The sequence below is a fragment of the Leucoraja erinacea genome, chromosome 27, assembly GCF_028641065.1.
Source record: "Leucoraja erinacea ecotype New England chromosome 27, Leri_hhj_1, whole genome shotgun sequence".
Taxonomy (NCBI): Eukaryota; Metazoa; Chordata; class Chondrichthyes; order Rajiformes; family Rajidae; genus Leucoraja; species Leucoraja erinaceus.
Genome location: NC_073403.1, coordinates 15,996,103 through 16,017,475, shown reverse-complemented (window position 1 = coordinate 16,017,475; position 21,373 = coordinate 15,996,103). Strand labels below are relative to the sequence as shown.

The window sequence follows — 21,373 nt, the reverse complement described above, 5'->3', positions numbered from 1 at the left end:
TTTAAAGCTCAACTATTATCGACTCAGGGCAATTACACAAATTTACAAATTGGTTAATTTATAATCACTCTCCAAATTGCAACTGCAATACAAACACTTGGCATGTGGAAAGGGGGCAGTTTTGTCCTGTGATGGGGGCAGTGATTTAAGTCTTGATGGTGCTCATTGAGCAAGCAACAAGTGGGCCTCAAAAAATCTTCATCGTTTAAGACACTGTCCTATTTCTTTGATCATTTTAATCTTTTGTCTTGTGATTAGTTTTGAAGCCAGTACTGTATGTTCTTTTTGCTCAGCATTATTCCTGTGTCTGTTTTTGCAACCCCATTCCCTATTAGAAAAATATTATTTGAATTAAGTATGCTTTACCGAGTGAAATGTGACGATTTTCTTAAAATTCGTCTTCATTGTATACTTTTCCAGAGTCCTTGGCTGTGGGATAGCAGAGAGTGCTGGTACAACTATCCTTTTCACGTGAGAATTGTCTTCCTATGCGTTGATTAACATAAGTGACATAATGTCGAAGGACTGCACCCTGTGACACTGGATGAGAATGGGCTTCTATTAATGGCTTTATGATTATTAAGGAAATGATGAACATTGGGAGGGGCATCATTCAATATTCTCTTGAACCTGGAAAATATGATTCAGAATTATGAATGTATATGTCACTCTGCAAGCTCATGAGGACAAGAGACAGAGAATGTAGCAGTGTTGTTGCCCTATTGAACCGCATTTCTAAAACAAACAATTTGAGCTTTTATCACATTTGTGATCTGGTTTTGCTTAGTGCAGCTTAAATCCAGGTCAGTCCAATGTGCAAATTGTATTTCATTACCTAATCAGAGTGGTCACCTCTGAACGCTCATTAAGTCTAATAAACAGGACCGGATTTAGATGAAGAGAGGCCCTAAGCTATTTCACTTGTGAGGACCCCCCCCCCCCCTCCCAATCCCCCACCCCCACGACTAGAGAACCATGACTACCCGATAGTGACTGTGTGACACTTTTAGATCCTGCTGTATGTTGTCATTAAACAGTTGGTTTTAAAATACATATTGGATTCACCGCGGAGCGGGCGATGCCTTACCTGGATCGCCATTTGAAGCTCTGGAGTGTTGGGCCTGCTGCTTCAACATCATGGAGCTGTGGTTTGCGGAGCTCCCAGCCTCGGGCCGCGATGATTCCAACATCGCGGAGCCCTGGGATCCCTTTGCCGAGGGCCACCAGCGTGAATCTCCACGCAGCTCCACCTGTGGACTTTGGGAGCCGCGGTCTCTGGTAGGAAGTGGCCGATTCGGAAGTCCAAGTCGCTGAGAATGTTCTCCCGTTCCAACGTCGGATGGTGACCTCCAAATTTCATTGTACCAATGACCATGAAGGGGGGGGGGGGTCCAAGAGGAGGGGGTCCATTGGAGATGGGAAAAGGGATCATCAATGGGGGCGAGGACTCCTTCCCATGGAAGGATGGTGTAAGGTGGAGGCGACGGAAGAAGAACTCCAAATCGCGGCGGGCACGGAACTCATTGAGATGGGGATGGAGGGGGACAAAGGTGAGGCCTCTGTCGAGGACAGGCCGTTCGGTATCTGAGAGGAGGAGGTCAGGGGGGATGGTCAACACATGGCAGGGATGGGGGTTGGGGCCAGAGGAAGGTAGGTGAGTGGACTGAGGCCGAGGCAATGTCTGGTGGAGGGGTGGTGGGTGGTCAGGGGGTAGGGAGGTATGAGGACTGTAGTGTGGGTGGGGAAGAGTTGGGGGTTACATGGTTTGAGGGGAATGGGGAAGACCCAGTGGAACAGCCACTGAGGTTCTCAGGGTTGGGGGGGGGGGGGGGGGGGGGGGGGCTAGCACTAGGACCCAGTGCTGTCAAACCCAGGGGAGCGGGAATTCGCAGCGTGGAAACTCCAGGCCCGGTGCTGAGTCCAGGCTGCAGGTAAGGCGACGGCTGCTGGAGGGCGGTGGAGTGGCGAGGGTCGGCGGGCAAAGAGTAGGAGGTCTCGGTGGGTGGATGGTCGGTGGGGCGGGTCCGGTGAGGTGAGTAGGCCCCCCGAGATCTCGAGGCCCTAAGCTGAAGCTTGTCTAGCTTATACGTAAATCCGGCCCTGCTAATAAACAACTGCCACCAACTCAACCCAAGCAAGTTAGAATTGTACTTTCTCCGTATACTTGCACAATGCACTATAAACATTACTTTTCCCAATTTATTGATCATTTGTTGATTTCAGCTTGTTATTTATACTTAAATTGATATTTTTATTCTGCTTGGAGTTTTCTTTTTATCTGCAAAAGGACACCTCCTGTGTCCAATTTCCAAACAATTTGTGCTCCTACGAAAACGTTAATTGTTGAACTTACTCTGAACTAGCAAGTTTTACCTGTTATAACTTCCAACATCAAGTGCAGTGGGCTGTTTAGCTGTCTTGTTCCAACCCCGCCCAACTGCATACACAATGTATACATTGCCCTTTAATGAGAATATATTTAACATGTTATTTCTGCAGGATAAATTTGATGTTAATATTAACATTATTTAAATACAAATGAAAGGTGACAAGAACATCTGTGCAAAATTCAAGAAAGGGTTTAATGTGGTTGTCCAAGAGTGTAGTATAGAATAAATTCACAAACAAGCAGTATCGGATAACTACACTTGCTCACTGGATATAGTATTGATGAATCCTCATCTATGCAGCTTTGGTCACGTTGATCAAACGCAGAAGGGACTGGGTGACTTTATGCTTTTCTGAAAAATGGCGTGTGATCAATCCGGATGACGTTGTGAAAGTGTCTTCATTTTATCAACTAGCTTTGGCTTGAGGTGAAGCAATAGATTGGAGGTGATTAGTTTGATGTGAAGTAATTTCACAATAGATTATGATTAGATTACTACTCTTCATTGGCAATGTAAGATTGCATAACATAAAAAAAAAATATATATATATACTCATAAAGTATTTTTGTCTGAGTTTAAACAATAAAAATGGCATCTTATCATGTAGTCAGAACATCACAAAATATTTCATGCATGAAATAATTTTGAAGTGTTGTCAGTTTTGTTAAGTAATCAGACCAATGCCAATTTGAACACACCAACATCCCATAAAGAGCAATTAAGGCAAACCACGCAATCTGCTTGTCAGTGTTAGTTGGAGCAACACTGTATTTTCAGGATTGCACTGATCTCCATGTTAGTTGCAATGGTAAATGCCACTGCCTGAACATTTCCACAGCATCTCATTGAAGTGCCAACTTAATTATATTTTAAGCTTGAATGCTTCACATTGTGGGGCTTGATTCCTCAACTTTTGGCTCAAGGGCAAGCATGTCAACAACTGAAAGCTGTACAATATGGGAATGTTGGGTGACCTCAGTATAGAGAGTTTTGTCTTCCATGGGGCTCTGGGATTTGCATTAAATGCTGATGTTGCATTTCATGCATGAAAAGTGCTGCAATTTAAAAATTGGAACATAATGAAAAGAAAGAGATTTAATCTGATTTTGATGTCTGTTTAATCAGAAATCAAATAGAAACTGAATACAATGTCAGGTGATTATTGACCTACTGTTTACTTAACATTTGTATGATTAGCGTTTTACAGATCAGTAGTCAAAAGCCCTGGTTTGACTCTCACCTATTTCTGGTTAGGCTACGAGCTAGCTGCTTCACATTCAACCCTACTGACCCAATTCGGTTCTATTGAAGTATTTCAAGCAGAATTTTAGAGGCAGATTGGAATGCATTACCACTGTTTTAGATAGTCTCCTGCTATCGTTTGGTGTGACTTTCTGGGCAATAATTATATATGACAATTTACATGCTATTTTAAATTTTCATTTTAATGAAAATATTAGCATTTCTCATGAAAACAAAGGTTGCTTGATTTGAAAGTTAAATTATGTCATCTTTTCTTTCAAAGGAACTTTCATTTGAAGTCTACATACACTTCATGATGGAATTTGCTTTTTATGGGTCTCTGATTTTTTCACAGTTTTTTGATGTTAAAAGAAAGGTAAGACTCACATTCCTCTGACATAATGATGAAAGTGACTGTTGTTTAATAGCTCTCATTTCTAATGTTTTGGCTGAGTTTTACCAGCACTGTCCAGGAACATAACTCAAAGGGATGCTTAGTAAAGCCATGTAAAGCGCCTTGTTAGTAGACACAAAATGCTGGCGTAAATTAGCAGGACAGGCAGCATCTCTGGATAGAAGGAATGGGTAATGTTTCAGGTCGAGACTCTTCTTCAGACTGCTGCCTGTCCCGCTAAGTTACTCCAGCATTTTGTGTCTATCTTCAGTTTAAACCAGCATCTGCAGTTCTTTCCTACACTAAAGCACCTTGTTGACTGACTTAGGGACAAGCCTGGCATGAAGATCACTGAGTCACTCACTTCACAGTTGATATCCAGTGGAGCTTCCATAATTCATAATCAAACAACAGAGAAATAGGTATTTCGGCCCATCCATGCCAAGCAAGATGCCTCATCTAAGCTAGTCCCATTTGCCTGCCTATGACCCACCTCCCTCTAAACTTTTTCTATCCATGTACCTGTCTGAATGTCTTTTAAATTTTGTCATTTTACGTGGCTCAACAAATTCACCTGGCAGCTCTTTCAATGTACACACCATCCTCTGTGAGAAAAAGCTGCCCCTCTCGTTCCTATGAAAAATGTCCCCTCTTACCTGAAGCCTATGCCCTCCAGTTGTTGATTCCCCTTCCCTGAGAAATTGTCTCTGTGCATTTATCCCACTCATTCCCCTCGTGATTTTATACGCCTCTCTCAGATCACCCCTCAGTCTCCTTCAAGATGAGAGGGGCAATATTTAAGAGGGACCTTAGGGGCAACTTTTTCACTCCCAGGGTGGTCCATAGCTGCCAGACGATGCTATAGAAGCGGATACAATTACGACTTTTAAACAACAATTCGACAGATATATGAATAGGGAGGGTTTAGAACACTAGAGGCCAAATGCATGCAAATGGGACTTCCATTATGTCAACTTGGACAACGTGGACAAAGTAAGCTGAAGGCCCTGTTTTTGTGTGTTACAAATCTATGACTCTATAACCCTCAATTTCACAACCTTTCAAAAATATATCTACCATCTCTTTAAATACTTTAGTGTTCTACCACAAACCAGGGTAGGGAATCAATTGTAGTCATTTGCAGGAATCCAGTGTCTAGCGAACTAATTGATGATTTTCCCAGAAATGAGCGAATATCACCATAATCTTAATACTGCTCACGTCAGTGCTGCCCTCAAATGAATTTATTTATTCTGATAAAGCTACTTTTATATAATACTTGTATAAATGTGATAATTAATATTCTAGTAGGGTTGTGTGTGATGTAGACCAAGAATTTCCTGGCCTGATTCCTGTCAATACTGAATTAGCTAACATCTGCAGAGGCATTCATTTTGGTTAAAGTTTAAACCGTTAGATTAATGAAGGGGCAAAAAAGTTAGAATACTAATATTTAGTATTTCCCATAGGAAACAACATGTCTTGTGAGAGGCACAAAATGCTGGAGTAATTCAGCAGGTCAGGCAGCGTCTCTATAGACCATGGGTGGGTGACATTTCAGGTCAAGACAAGGTAATAACACACCTCTTGGTGACCTTTCTTCAGAAGGTAATAACACACCTCTTGGTGATCTGAAGAGCCTATTTCCATGCTGCATCTCTAAACTAAACTAAAAAATGTTCACATTTGGCAGAGAGTTGGGGCAAACTAGCGGTGTTGGGTTTGGTGGAGATCGATGGCCGACGAACTCGGTGGGCCGAAGGGCCTGTTTCCATGCTATGACTGGACATTTCTGTAAAATGTGCTTCAACTTTTAATTTAATAAAAGCACCAAGCCGAGCCAAGAGCGTGTGAACTGGTGACCAACTCGGGACACGAGGCTTCACTACAGTCTATTGTCCGTGACATTTATTGCGGGAGCATCACTTAGTGCCTGCCATGAAATGTTGCTGGAAATAATCTTTACGCCCAAATAATCCAGGATAAGTTTTTTGTTTCTTTGTTTTTAGGATTTTGTGGTTATGTGTGTCCATCATCATGTCACCATCCTGCTGCTGACAATTGCCTATGTTGCTAACATGACACGGACAGGAACAGTTATTCTCCTCCTGCACGATGCTGCTGACATTTTCCTAGAGGTAGGTAAATGAATGGGGATCGTTTAGTAACATTTCTTATTCAGTTCATAGCATTTCCCCACGGCAGCTTTTGCTTTGATGCGCTACAGATACTCCCACAGAGGCATACATGGCACATGCATTTACACGTATCACTTGCAGTTTAACGTCGTGATGAAAGCAATTCTCCAAATCTATTGTTAAAAATGGCACGCGCAAATGCATCTACCTGAATAGTTAAATACATAGTCCCAGGTGTTGATTTCATTCAACCAAACTGAAGATGTAATCCTTTAAAGTACTTTTTCAAAAAATCATTGTTTATGATGTTTTCGAAGGAAGTCATTAACTCATCCACTTCTTCTGATATTTAATCTATAGCTCGACTGCTCAAATCCTTTTCTCTGTGATCGCTTATCACATTCGCGTAAACCCTACTTCCCCTCTTTCCTCCTTTAAGATGCTAATTTCTTGAATTAGTCTTTGATCCTCTGTTCCTTACAGCTTTTTACATGGAAGTCAGACTGATAATATTACTGTAAAATAGCCGGAGACGTCACATTTAAGGCATGGCATAGATACAAGTTATTTTTATTTGTTAACCACGGACTTTGCTGAAGTGGGCCAACATTTATTGCCCATCGCTAAATATAATTAAATTGAGTGTGGCGGAAGGAACTGCAGATGCTGGTTTAAACTGAAGATAGACACAAAATGCTGGAGTAACTCAGCGGCAGAGGCAGCATCTCTGGAGAGAAGGAATGGGTGACGTTTTGGGTCGAGACCCTTCAGACACCTGGGACTCTATGTATTTAACTATTCAGATAGATGCATTTGTGCGTGCCGTCTTTAACAATAGATTTGGAGAATTGATTTCATCACACCATTAATCTAATTAAATTGAGTGGTTAGCTAGAGCATATGAGAGGGCAGTTATCAGAAACCATTGAATTCCTGTTTGTCACGCTAGTCTTTGCTTTGCTTATTTGATCAGCAACTTCATTCAGCAGTGTAATGTCCTTCCTGCATCAACTCAAAAAGTGGCCCAATAAAAAGGTGCATTACTGAATTGGTTATTGTGAGAGGGCATCATTGACAGATGGTTTATGAATTAGGTTGCGTATTTAACCAGTGTGAGTATTATTTGATATTTAATTGAGATTAGAGGCTTCATGAACACCCAATGTAATAAGTGTTGATTTCTGTCACCGTCAGTGGGGGAAAAAAATTGAAAGCTGAGTCCACCCACTGGCTTTAAGTTTGGGAAGAATGTCATTTGTCCAAAAACAGTAGTGATTTCTGGTTACTGAAAGACCACGGTAGACTCTCAGTCTGAAGAAGGGTCTTGACCCGAAGCGTCACCCATTCCTTCTCTCCAGAGATGATGCATGCCCTGCTGAGTTACTCACGCTTTTTGTGTCCATAGACAATTGATACTAGGTGCAGGAGTAGGCCATCTGGCCCTTCGAGCCAGCACTACCACTCACTGTGATCATGGCTGATCATCCACAATCAGTACCCCGTTCTTCTCCCCATATTCCTTGACTGCTATCTTTAAGAGCTCTATCGAACTCTCTCTTGAAAGCATCTGGAGAATCGTCCTCCACTGTGTTCTGAGGCAAAGAATTCCACAGATTCACAACTCAGGGGGAATTATTTTCCCTCGTCTCTGTTCTAAATGGCCTACCCCTTATTCTTACACTGTGGCCCCTGATTCTGGTCTCCACCAACATCGGGAACATGTTTCCTGCCTCTAGCTTGTCCAATCCCTTAATAATCTTGTATGTCTCAATAAGATATCCTCTCATCCTTCTAAATTCCAGTGTATACAAGCCCAGTCACTCCATTATTTCTATCTGCTGAAAGACCATGCTGTGTGGAGCCTTAGAACATGGGAATGGGTCCTTCAGCCCATCCGGCATATACTGAACATCAGGTAGCCATCTATACTAAAACCATTTATCAGTACTTTGACAATAGCCCTCCATAATTCGGCAGTTCAAGTGTTTGTCTAGATACTTCTGAAATCTGTCTCCATCACTCCGCCAGGCAATGCGGCAAAGAAGCTGTAACTTGGATCCTTCTAATCCTATTATCTTTTCCCCTAAACAAAGGCTTTCTAATTTTAGATACCGCCTGTCCCACTTGGCGATTTATTTTTTGGCCACTGCCGGCATCATTGACTGACGTATCAGGTCACCGAAAAATTTGCGGCGTGATGACATATTGTCGCCCGGTGTTTTTTCAAGTGTCGCAACATTTTTTTGTCGCCGCTGGATTTTGAAATGTTCAAAATCTTTTGGCGACACTGATATGACACCGGCAGTCGCTGAAAAAATCGCTAAGTGGGACAGGCCCAATGCTTGTATCTCCTATTATCGCTTATGCCTATGCACTTCATAATTTTGCTTATGTTTCCTCTGCCCAGAAGTACAAACCCCATCTATCCACTTTCCCCTCACGACTGAAATGCTCTACCTGAGGCAATGTTCTTGTGAAAGACGCAAGTAATTGAATTTCTTCAATTTATAGAAGGGTCCCAAAGCAAAATGTCACCTATCTATGTTTTACAGTTGCTGCCTGACCCACCCGCTGAGTTACTCCAGCACTTTGGGTCTTTTCTTCATGAGCCAGTATCTGCAGGTCCTTGTTTCTACAATGTTTTTGTGAATCTTGTCTCCAGTGCAATTGTGTACTTCCTGTGGTTCGCAGAAGTCCAAATTGTTCACCTCGGGCTCTATGATTTGAGTATTGTCAAGAGTCAAGTGTTTTATTGTCATATATCCCAGATAGAACAATTAAATTCTTACTTGCAGCAGAATATATAAACATATTACATTGTAAACAACATAATAAACGAGAAAAAAAAGTTCAGTGTGTGTATATACACATACCCACTCATACAAACACACACACAATACTGTAAATATTCATGTATATGCGTGTGTGTGTGTGTGTATATATACATATGTGTGTGTGTATGTACACACACACACACACACACACACACACACATATATATATATATATATATATATATATATATGTGTGTGTGTGTGTGTGTATGTATATATAAATATATATATATATATATATATATATATGCGTATATATATATATATACACACACATATATGCGCACGGGCACGCACACACATAACAAACAAACAATAATAGTCTATTTAGTTCAGAGCTTATTTGGATGTTGTAGTGTTTAATAGCCTAATGGCTGTTGGGAAGAATGTTTTTCCAGGATGATAAATTCCTGCCAGTTGTATGCTTCTGTGCTTGGACATGAACATGTTTCTTTCAAATTTATTGATAGGTTCATGATACCAATTACATTTTCCTTTCAACCTAGCTTGCTAAAATGGCAAACTATGCTAAATGGCAAAAGCTCTGCAACATCATCTTCCTGATGTTTGCTGTGGTGTTCATTGTGACCCGTCTGGTAATATATCCAATCATGTGAGTAAAATCCTCCTAAGTTTACTTTTCACATTTAGACTATGTCATGCAATAGGGAAGTAAGATTATTCCTTTTTTAAGTCTCTCTTTCCCCTTTTGAGTGTGTTGGCATATGGTTTAATAAACCCCACCTGCTGAATCATACTTTGAACAAATGTTCAGACTTCATGTACATCTGAATATTATCAGGTTATTTGACTATGATGTCACATTGGGCCTAATCCAAATCTCATCCAATTTGCAGACACATCAACTCTTCAGCATTCAAGGCTCAAAGCACAGCGTTATTTTTCCCCGCCACAAATTAGCTAATTCAGCACATATTCCGAAGAAGGGTCTCGACCCAAAACGTCACCCATTCCTTCTCTCCAGAGATGCCGCCTGTCCCGCTGAGTTACTCCAGCTTTTTGTGTGGACACATTCTGCCAGGCTGTAGGATCGTCCTGGTTCTGTACTTCAAGTATGATGGCACCTCTGCAGACCCAGTGGGAGCAAGTGACTGATTTAAAATAAACTAGGTTTGGTGAAAAGCTACAAAAGCCAATGAGATTATAATTCATCACATGTACTAAATGTGATTGTTATAGTTTGTAGCCATCTTTTGTGGAAGATTCCCACATTGACTCAAGAATCAGTGGTTCCCACGACGCCCACTCCAGAATTCTCACAACTGGAGAGAGGAAAAAGTTATCCTCAAATCCCGTGAACGAAATTCAAAAGTTGCCATGAATTTAAGAGTACGTTGGTAACTTTGAGTTCAGGAAATTACACTTGCCGTAGCTTTGTGTTTCACTAGTTCTTGGGCGTATTGTTATTAGGTTGCTCCATTTTTATGAGTGTTTTTAAGCTATTCCTTAAGTTGCATGCCAATGAACAACTGTTGCAAAGTTGCATGAGTCTCTTTATTTCCACGTGATCAGCAATTGAGATGGGAAAGCAATCATGCGAATCTGTTCTTGCACTGAAAGTTCGTAACCGTTCATTAGGAACTGCAAGAAGCCTGTTATTCTCAAGAGCCTAATGACGTGCCATAACCTCAAACTTAGCAGATGATAATGCATATATGTTCATTTTTAATGACTTAATGTGTTTTATTTTGAACATTTCACTGGTAAATAAGTCTCATTCATGGGATAGGAAGTGAGATTTTAGTTTATCATCTGATTTTCACAAGAAATTTGCATAATCACTAGGAAGCAAATAATTAGCACAAATTGTCATTATCGCTGCCTGGGCAGCAACTTAGCCGCAAATTTCCCCAACTACACAGGAAGTGTCTGATTTTTATTCTATTGATTTCAATAGAGAACAAGTGATCCACTCAGCTCGATTAGCAAGGATCAAAATCTGCCCCATTTTCTCATCCTGGTTTAAATTTAATGGCACCTATGAACTATTTCCAAATCAGTGATGTGTTTTCTTTACAGGAGTATCAGGTCTGTGTTTTTTGAAAGCTGGGAGATCATAGGACCATTCAAAACCTGGGGCTTTATCAATCTTCTGCTCATCACGCTGCTGATTATGCATGTCTACTGGTCCTACCTGATCATCCGTATGGTGCTGAAAGCATTTCATAAAGGAAAGGTAAATCATCTTCCCTGGATAATGATGAGTTTACAATCTTTAGTGGATTACTACCTTTGGGGATAGGTGTGAAAGTTAAAAAAACCCTCAAAACATGAACTTCTTTACACTGAGTTGTCATTGTACATTTGCAGAGCAGAGTGTAATCATGCACTGATAATGACGAGAGGTAATTGTACTATGGAATGAACGATTTAAAAACATCTTTTTTCTCTCTGGATTAAAAAATATATCCTTTTGTACTTCAGCAATGTTTCAAACCCATCCCCAGAGGTGTAGGGTTGCCATATACCCATTATTCTGCGGAGGTTATTAATCTTTTCATAACACCTCATTAGTGAAATCATAGAGCCATACAGCACAGAAACAGGCCCTGCAGCCCAACCAAGATGCTCCATCCCAGCTATCCCATTTGCCCATATTGGCCCATATCCCTCTAAACATTTTTCCTGCCTACCTATCTGTCCTTCCATTCCAGCTCCTGAACCAATGTAAATTGACATTGTGATTCGTAAAAAGACTACTCTTGTGATCAATGGGAAGGTAAAGACGGAGTCAGGGGATATGGGGAGAAGGCAGGAACGGAGTACTGATTGGGGATGATCAGCCATGATCACATTGAATGGCGGTGCTGGCTCAAAGGGCCGAATGTCCCACTCCTGCACCTATTGTCTATTGTCTATTGATCCATTGCAAATCACAAAGTGTTGAGGGAACGCAACGGGTCCAGCAACATCCGTAGAGGGAAATGGACAGTCGACATTTTGGGTTGAGAACCTTCCTCTGGACTGAAAGAGTGGAGGGGAGGTACCCAATATAAAGAGGTGAGCGGTGGGACAAGATAAAGAGAAGGGGTGGGGTAGGAGCTAGGAAGCGATGGATGGATGCAGGTGAGGAGGGATGGATTGGTGGATGGTCAGGCAGTGGAGTGAAGAGTGGAGATAACAACAGGCTGGGCCGTGAGTTGTGGAGTAACCAGGGGCTGCTGATGATGTAAACTGATGGGAAAGGAAGGTAGAGTGTGGGACCAAATAAAGGCAGTGGGGTGGGTGGATGGGAACAGCGGGCTGATGGGAGGAGCGTGTGGCTGATGGGAAAGAAGCTGGGTGAGAGGGCGACAGGGAGTGGTGCATGTAGGAAATAATCTCACCAATGACGAGGAGGCCACATCGGGAACATAGAATGAAATAGACAAGGTTAGAGGAGGTGCAGGTGAATCTTTGCCTCACCTGGATGGGCAGTTTGGGTACCTAGGTGGCTGGATGGTTGTGAGCGTGGAGGTGCATAGGGATGGGAAGTGAATCAGGAAGTCACGGGGAGAGCAGTCCCTGCGAAAAGCAGCAAGAGGTAGGCTGGGGAAAATGTGACAAGTGGTGGGATCAAATTGTAGCTGGCGGAAATGTCGAAGAATGAAGTGTTTGATGCAAGGGTTTGTGAAGTGAGTGTTGAGGATGAAAGAGACTCCATCACTATTCAGTTTGTGACAAGGCTGGTGAGAACAGATGTGCGGGAAATGGAGGAGATACGGGTGAGGGCTCCATCAATCACAGTGGGGGTTGGGTAGTCCATGTTTCCTGATGTTCTTGAGAGGAAAGCCTTATCTCAAGAACACATGCAGTGGAGGAAGAGGAAAATGAGAGAAAGGGAAGTCGTCCTTCCATGAGACAAGGTGGGAGGCTTTTCTTTCCACTGCCAGTTCGCCAAAACCCTTAATTTTCAGTTTTTCAAATATTTATCTATCTCCAACTTAAATATATCTCATGATCTGACAACACCACCCTCTGGGGCAGAGAATTCCAGAGATTCACCACCCTCTGAGAGAAGTAATGTCCACGCACCTCCTTTTAAATCATTGCTCCCTTATTTTGTTATTATGTCTCCTTGTTTGTGACGTGAGTGAAAATATCTCAACATCAACCCCATTAAGCCTTTTTTGGATCTGATATGTTTGAATTAGGTCACACCTCATTCTTCTAAGCTCCAAGTACCAGCTAAGTGTTTCCAACAGATTTTGTTTTTCATATTTCCAGCTTCTGCAGTTTATTCATTTTTATTTTTCTGAGTAGATTCTGTATGGTCCGAAAATTGCACTTGCTTTTTTAAAGCCCTTGAATGTGTCAACATCTCTAAACTGCATATTCTCTTGTCACATAACATATAGCATCTCTCTAATTACTTATTATAGCACAGGAGGCTGTTTGGGCCACAGATCCATCCATACCAGCTCTCAACTTAGAAATCCCATCAGCTCATTCCCCCTCTCCTTGTTTTTCTTTTAGCTATATACCAGAGCATTCCCATCAATTCCTCTCTGATTTCTTTGCCACATACCAGGTCATTGATGGCAATGTACCATTGCCATTCTTACCTTGATGCATTCTAACACAGGAAAAAAAAAGTGATAGTATAATAAGAGCATATACGGCCCATGGAATGTGGTGCAGAATATAGAGTCACATAGCACGGAAACAGACCCTTCAACCCAACTCGTCCTAGCTGACCTAAGCTAGTCCCATTTGCCTGTGTTTGACCCATAACCCTCTAAACTTTTCCTATCCATAACTTGAACATGATTGACTAAGTGATGGAACATTCATTTTGAAATCACGCTGAAACACTGGAAACATTTATAAATGCCTCTTGATTTATACCTAAAGTGTGATCTCCTTCATGTTCAGGTATCTAAAGATGAGCGAAGTGATGTCGAGAGTAGCTCTGAGGAGGAAGAGCAACCTGAACAAATTGGCCATGAGAAAGCATCGTAATGGCTGACCAAGATATTCCACAGTTTCTCAGGATGCAAGTCCAAGCTACAAAAGAATCGAGAAGCATTTTATTTAAGGAAAAACAGCTATTTACTACATATGTTTTTGCAACATAATTGACTGAAAAATATTCATTGTGGACTGTTTACAAAGTTATCAGACATGTATGTATTTGCTAGAACAGAGTATTACACTGCATCATTAAGGTCCAAATTACGATAGTAATTATAATGCGGATATTTTAGCATGAGTTGAATTATTTTGACTTCATTTCTAAAATAAACTTTATAGGCACATGTTTCTAAATAAGAAACAGTTTTGTCATTTGCTTTATAAGCAAGGTAACAATGATTTTTTGAAGTTGGATCATTGTATTAGAAAAAAATGTTCTGGCGTTATTTTAGTCTCAACGGCCCTCGAGTGAGAAGATCCTGGAAAGGGAAGAATGGGTGTGGGAGCAGGAATTTGGTTGAAATTCCCATTCCTGACTTCAGCTGAAAAGTGGATCTATGACGAGGCTGCAAGTGAAGGGTGCAATTTGTCGTCCCATCGATTGTTGAAAATACTTTTTCCCTGTTAACCGTTTCAACTCACTGATGAAGACAGATCACATGGATGAAGAAGAATGTGGAGACACATGAAACTGCAGATGCTGCAAGCTTGAGCAAAACACAAAGTGCTGAGGAACTCAGCAGAACAGGCAGCATCTTCTTCTTCTTCTTGCGTATGAAACATAAATAAACCAAAGGATTAGTTAGATCTCAAGCCGGGTGTTGAGCAGTCAGATTGTTGTCTCTGTGTCAAAGTCTGCCTGGCCCTGAGCTCCATTTGGTGGGTGGTAGAGCGGGTACTCAGAGATGAAATGGTTGGCTGTCTGTTGTTCTGCTCCGCATTCACAGGCTGGGCTCTGGCAGAGTCCCCATCTCCACATGCTGGCATTGAAATGCCCAACTCCAGTACGAAGTCTGTTGAACTTCACCCATGCTCCTCTGGGGAGGTCAGACCCTGGACAGCTTTTACCTGGTGAAGAGATGTAGCTGTGTAATGGAGATGAGGTTGCCTTCCACTCCTGTGACCACTTGGTGGCTATCCAGTGTGCTTTTGTCTCAGTTGGCTGGATGGATGCCAGCAGTCGTTTTCCACGTGGAGCAAAGGGGTGACGGGACTTCAGGCAGCGTTTGTGGTGGGAAGGGGCTGGTGACATTTCGGGTTGCGACCCTTCTTCAGAAACTAACAGTCTACCTGCCTATCCATTCTCTCCACAGATGCCATTACATTATGTTTTCCTGATTGGGATGACAACAACCTTACGCACAAAAATAGTGCAGGAGAAATTCAGTGGGTTGAGCAACTGTGGAGGGAAATGGACAGACATTTCGGGTTGTGACCCTTCTGACATTGAATTTGAAGATGAGTCTGAAGAAGAGTCCCGACCCGAAATGTTGTTTGTCCATTCCCTCCACAGATTCTGCCTAACCCACTGAGTTCCTCCAGCACACTATTTTACACCCCAGCCGTATGAACGTTGACCTCTAACTTCAGGCAGCCCTTGTTCTCTCCCCTTCCCTCCCCCTTCCCAGTCCTCCCACTAGTCCCACTCTCTCTGCCCACTTTCTTTCTTTGTCCAGCCCCCTCCCCTGACATCAGTCTGAAGAAAGGTTTCAACCCGAAAAGTCGCCAATTCCTCCTCTCCATAGATGCTGCCGCACCCGCTGAGTTTCTCCAGCATTTTGTATCTACACTCTATTTTTGAATCAAGATTCCAGCATCTGCAGATTCTTGTGTCTCCACTAATTGTATGCACTGTTCTAAATTATCCCGCCATAAAAAATAAGGTTCTGTATCTGCCTTTTATCATTCAAACAACAAGATCAGATTATCCCTTGACCTTTAAACACAAAGAACTCCGTTTAATCTTGAACACTGTAAACACTCGGTGGTAAGGCAGGACTTGGTGCTGTATGCACTGAACCAGATGTTTCTATTGAGGCAGGTCCTTATTTAATTAAGATCGTGGACAAACTCTAAGCAAGAGGAGGCGCATTTCCAGTTACCAGTCTGCAGATGATAGCCAGCAATACATCATCCGTACTAATTTTTGTCAGTACTTTTTTGTGGACATAAAGGTACCAGTGCACAAATCAATTAAAAATGAATCTACATTTATCACCATTTTTTCCCCATCAATATAACCTCTTCCATTTCGATTCTGTTTCCAATCTATTTCTAATTTAATAAATTAATAATTAAAACATGTAAAATTGACTTTTTAGTTCAGTAATATTTAAAGATCAAGAAAATCTAGTTTTTAACTTTTTGAGGTATTGTCACAAGAAAAGCATTGTTTTTCGTGCATTGCCCTTAGTCCACAGATAGCTAAATCCATTCTCTCCTCCACATAGCCCACAATAATAATTGCAACATACCGAGCAATAGTGATAAAAGATTTCCAAATTCTGCCAGTTTTCTTTTTATCATGTTATTCATTAACTTCTAATTATTTTAAAAGGCAAAGGTTCTCCCCTGTTATTACACCACTCACATAAGGTATGATCTGATTTGAATTCAACAATCTACATTGTCTCTTAATGAGTGTGTAAAAAGTTGAGAATCCTAATACTGTATTGGTTCAACACCGAGTCCACAAAAGCTACTGTGTAAATGTGCCTATTTTTGGGTGTTGACTGTCCTCTACTGATCCGTCAGCCACAAGGCACCAAGCCGTTTAAAGAAATAGTATGATTATTTATAGAGCATATTAACTTCACGCACATGTACACAGTGCCCTCCATAATGTTTGGGACAGACCCAATAATCACATGTGGTTAAAGCACACATTGTCAGGTTATTAAAAGCCATTTTTATACATTTTGGTTTCATCATGTAGAAATTACAGCTGTGTTTATACATAGTCCCCCCCCATTTCAGTTGCAGTTGCTGATACACAGAGTGCTGGGGTAACTCAGCAGGTCAGGTAGCATCTCTGGAGCACATGGATAGATGACGTTTCAGATTGAGACCCTTCTTCAGACGCTTGGTCCAGAACTTGGCGTGGAATCCAGGTGAGTTGACGGCCCCGGTTTCCTTGTGGACAATGGCGAGGGGAGTACCAGTGGAGTCAATGAGCATGACCCGTGAGGGGCCGGAGTGCAGACAAGGTTCATCAGTGGCAGGCGCAGGTTGGGAACGTCGCAAGGCGCAGGTTGGGAACGTCGCAAGCCGCAGGGGCTCGGGGGCAGTCGGCGCTGCAAGTGGCCGGGGAGGGGGTGCGAACCAGGGGCGGTGTGCGGGCAGCTGGTGCTGCAAGTGGAAGGGGGAGGCAGCGCAAACCAGGGATGGCATGGGTAGCCATCAGTAGGTCAGTCCGCTGTAACCAAAATCTGTTATAAAGAGATCCGTTAAAATGAGGGTTTACTGCAATGTTAATTTTAATCAAAGAAAGGATAACTTGCCTTTTACATGACCGGGGTCTTGTCAGGCAAAAACTTGATGCAAGTTATCTGATCAGAAGGAATTACCAAAGACAATAAAGGCAGGCCAGTTTCTATATTCTGGAAATTAATTCAAAGAGAAAAGAACAAATGTGTAAAGCTTGATCAGAGGTGATTTTATTGAGTGCATTTACAGGAAGAGGGTTAAGGGATGGAATTCCTGAGCCTGCGATCCAGACAGCTGAAAGCACAGCTAGTGTTGGTTAAATACAGGAAATGGTCGTTGCACTATTGGAAGTACACAGGGATAAAGAGATCAAGGCCTTGGAAATATCTTCAGACAAGCAGTGAGTGAATGTAACGGATACACTAATCCTGATAAATTATTTCATGCAGGTACAAAAGTGTTACCTCATGATGTGTATTAAGCAAGCTTTATATATAATACAACAGAATCAAAATGCAATGTTATGAAATATCAGCTACATTGAATTAAGCAGCTTTGAGGCAGAGGAGAGGTTGCTATGGCGAAAAGACAAGGACAAGTACTTTTTCCATCAGTTGGTGACACATGCAAATGGTTTCCATTCAGGTTATCTCACACAAGTAGAATTAGAATGTAGACATTTGATACACTGTTTGAGTAACTTAATATGGTGAGTGTAATATTCCTGGCAGGAACAGGTGACAATGGTTCGCAAAGCTTTTTACCACATAGAGGTTGTCGTGACTAGGTCTATTGTAGGATAATTGATTGGTATTGATTACTACGATTCTAAAGAACTCCATTACATTTGTATTGTGTGACCACCTGAATGGCAAAAGCCAACCTTTGTCTTGTTTTTGGTCTGGCAGTTCATATGTTCCTATGTGGAATAAAACGAAGATATTTTGCGTGTGATTTAACATCTGTGTACAGTTTGAATGAAAATAGAAAGAAAACACAGATGTTGGAAATCTGTAATAAAAGCAGAAAGTGCTGAAAACTATCAGCAGGTCAGGCAACACCCATGAAAGAGAGATGGTTAACATTTCAGGTCTGGAAGCCTGGAATTTGAAACATTATTTCAGCGTTCCTCTCCACTTTTACTGACTGACCGACTGAGTGCCTTCACCCCTGCATCTCCTGACAGAGGTTCACCTGCATCTCCTCCAACCTCATCTATTGCATCCGCTGCTCTAGATGTCAGCTGATTTACATCGTTGAGACCAAGCGTAGGCTTGGTGATCGTTTCGCCGAACACCTCCGCTCGGTCCGCCTTAACCAACCTGACCTCCCAGTGGCTCAGCACTTCAACTCCCCCTCCCATTCCATATCCAACCTCTCTGTCCTGGGCCTCCTCCATGGCCAGAGTGAGCACCACCTGAAATTGGAGGAACAGCACCTCATATTCCGGTTGGGTAGTCTGCATCCTAGTGGCATAAACATTGAATTCTCCCAATTCCGTTTGCCTTCGGTGTCAACTCCCCTTCTTAACTCTCCCTCATCCCTCGGGCTCCTCCTCCTTTTTCCATTCTTCTCCCCCCCCCCATCAGTCTGAAGAAGGGTTTCGGCCCGAAACGTCGTCTATTTCCTTCGCTCCATAGATGCTGTTGCACCTGCTGAGTTTCTCCAGCACGTTTGTCTGCCTTCAGCATTTTCTGTTTCTGTTTTCACTTTCACATCATTTACACTTTTATAATCAAAGTAAAATTACTTAGATGGCGGAAGACTGGACAGTTGTTGTTCCTTTGTTTAAGAGGGGAAATGAAGATAATCGAGGCAATTATAGGCTGGCGAGCCTCACATTGGTTGGTAGGGAAGCTGTTGCAGCCGATTCCTAATGATAGGATTTACACACATTTGGAAGAGATTGTGATAATTAGGGACAGTCAGCATGACTGACTGCAGCACGCCATGTCTTACAAACCCGATTTGAGTTCTTTGAGGAAATAAGATGATTGGTGAGGATAAGGCAGTAGATGTTATCTACATTGATTATAGTAAGGTATTTGTTGAAGTCCCTCATGGTAAGCGTATACAGAAGATTAATATACACGGGGTCTAGGGTGATTTGATGGTTTGGATTCAGAACTGGCTTACTCATATAGAGTAGAGCGTTGTGGTAAAATAGTGTTATTCTGAATGGAGGTCTATGGCCAGTGGTGTTTCACAGGGATCAGTGCTGGGACCACTGTTGTTTGTGATATATATCAATGAATTGGATGTAAATGTAGATGGATTGTTTAGTAAGCTTACAAATGACAGACAAATTGGTGGAGTTGTGAACTGTGAGAAAGGCTCTCAATGGATACATTGAAATATAGATCAGTTACTGATATGGGCAGATAACTGGCAGATGGAGTTTAATCCAAGCAAGTTTGGGAGGTTGAATGTAAGGGTGAAAGTATTCAGTTAATGGCAAGACCTTTAACAGCTTTGATGTATAGAGGGATCATGGGGTCCAGGTCTATATCTCCTTGAAAGTGGCAACACAAGTAGATAGAGTAGTAAAGAAGGCATATGATATGTTTGTCTTCATCGGTCAGAGTATTGAGTATAAGAGTCAGGTAGTCATGCTGGGGCTTTATAAAATTTTGGCAAAGTTGCATTTGGAGTATTTGGTGCAGCTCTGGCTGCCCCATTACAGGAAGGATGTGGATGATTTGGAGAGGGTGGGTGCTCAAGAGGTTTATCAGAATTCTGCCTGGATGAGAAAGAGCACGGGAACGATTCACTGTCGAAAGCCAAGTAGTAACAGCTATTCTGTACGATGAATTGAAGAAATAATGGGGACTTGTTAGAATGATAATTATCAATGATGACTTAAAACTTCATTATATGTATAGGACAAATCAAATTTGCCAAGGATTATATTGAAGCCAAGATCGTAGAATATATTCAGGACAGTTTCATAGAAAAATATATTATATAACCAATTGAAGCACAGCTTAGTTTATAATTCAGAGAGACAGAATGGAAACACGCCCTTTGGGCCACCAGGTTCAAGCCAAGCATTGATCACCTGTTCACACTGGTTCTATGCTATCCGACTTTTCCACATCCTACACACTGGGGATCATTTCCTAGAGGACCAATGAACCTACAAATCCGCACATCTTTGGGATGTGGAAGGAAACTGGAGCACCCTGAGGTAACTTGCGTGGTCACAGAGAGAACATGCAAACTCCACACAGAGAGCACCCGAGATCGGGATCAAATCTGCGTCTATGTTGCTGTGAGACAGCGGCTCCAGCAGTTGTGCCACTCTGTTGCCTAGTTCAGATCTAGTCATGTGCATTGAGACAAAATTAATAAAAGATCTGTTCAGAGATTAGTGGGCAAAATTAGAGCACATGGTATTGGGGGTAGGGTATTGACATGCATAGAAAATTGGTTGGCAGACAGGAAACAAAGATTAGGGATTAACGGGTCCCTTTCAGAATGGCAGGCTCTGTGCTGGGACTGCCGCTATTTACAATATATATTAATGATTTAGCTGAAGGAATTAAAAGTAACATTAGCAAATTTGCAGATGACACAAAGCTGGATGGCAGTGTGAACTGCGAAGAGGATACTATGAGGATGCAGGGTGACTTGGACAGGTTGGGTGAGTGGGCAGAAGCATGGCAGATGCAGTAATAATGTGGATAAATGTGAGGTTATCCACTTTGGTGACAAGAACAGGATGGCAGATTATTATCTGGATGGTGGCAGGTGAGGAAAAGGGGAAATACAAAGAGACCTGGGTGTCCTTGTACATCAGTCACAAAGTAAACATGCAGGTACAGCACTCAGTGAAGAAAACTAATGGCATGTTGGCCTTCATAACGAGAGTAGTTGAGTATAGGAGTAAAGGGCCTGTCCCACGAGCATGCGACTCCATGCGGCAAGCCCTCGCGGGGCCGGTCCCACTTCGATTGCCGGAGCCGAATGGAGTTGTGCGGAGCTGGTCCCAACATCGCGCGGGGCTCCGAAAAACTGACCGTGTTTAAAAATTCC

The 21,373-nt window shown here is 42.2% G+C and overlaps 1 protein-coding gene across 1 annotated transcript in view; it reads left to right on the top strand.

Annotated features, from left to right (window-relative positions):
• Positions 1-14,273, top strand: part of LOC129710282 (ceramide synthase 6-like) — a 32,105-nt gene extending 17,832 nt beyond the window's left edge. The window contains exons 5-10 of the mRNA XM_055657169.1: positions 421-471; positions 3,916-4,008; positions 6,036-6,164; positions 9,505-9,611; positions 11,039-11,195; positions 13,874-14,273. Coding sequence (XP_055513144.1) covers positions 421-471; positions 3,916-4,008; positions 6,036-6,164; positions 9,505-9,611; positions 11,039-11,195; positions 13,874-13,960 — 624 coding nt within the window. The 3' untranslated portion in view covers positions 13,961-14,273. The remainder of the gene's footprint in view (positions 1-420; positions 472-3,915; positions 4,009-6,035; positions 6,165-9,504; positions 9,612-11,038; positions 11,196-13,873) is intronic.
• The last annotated feature ends 7,100 nt before the right edge of the window (positions 14,274-21,373 follow it).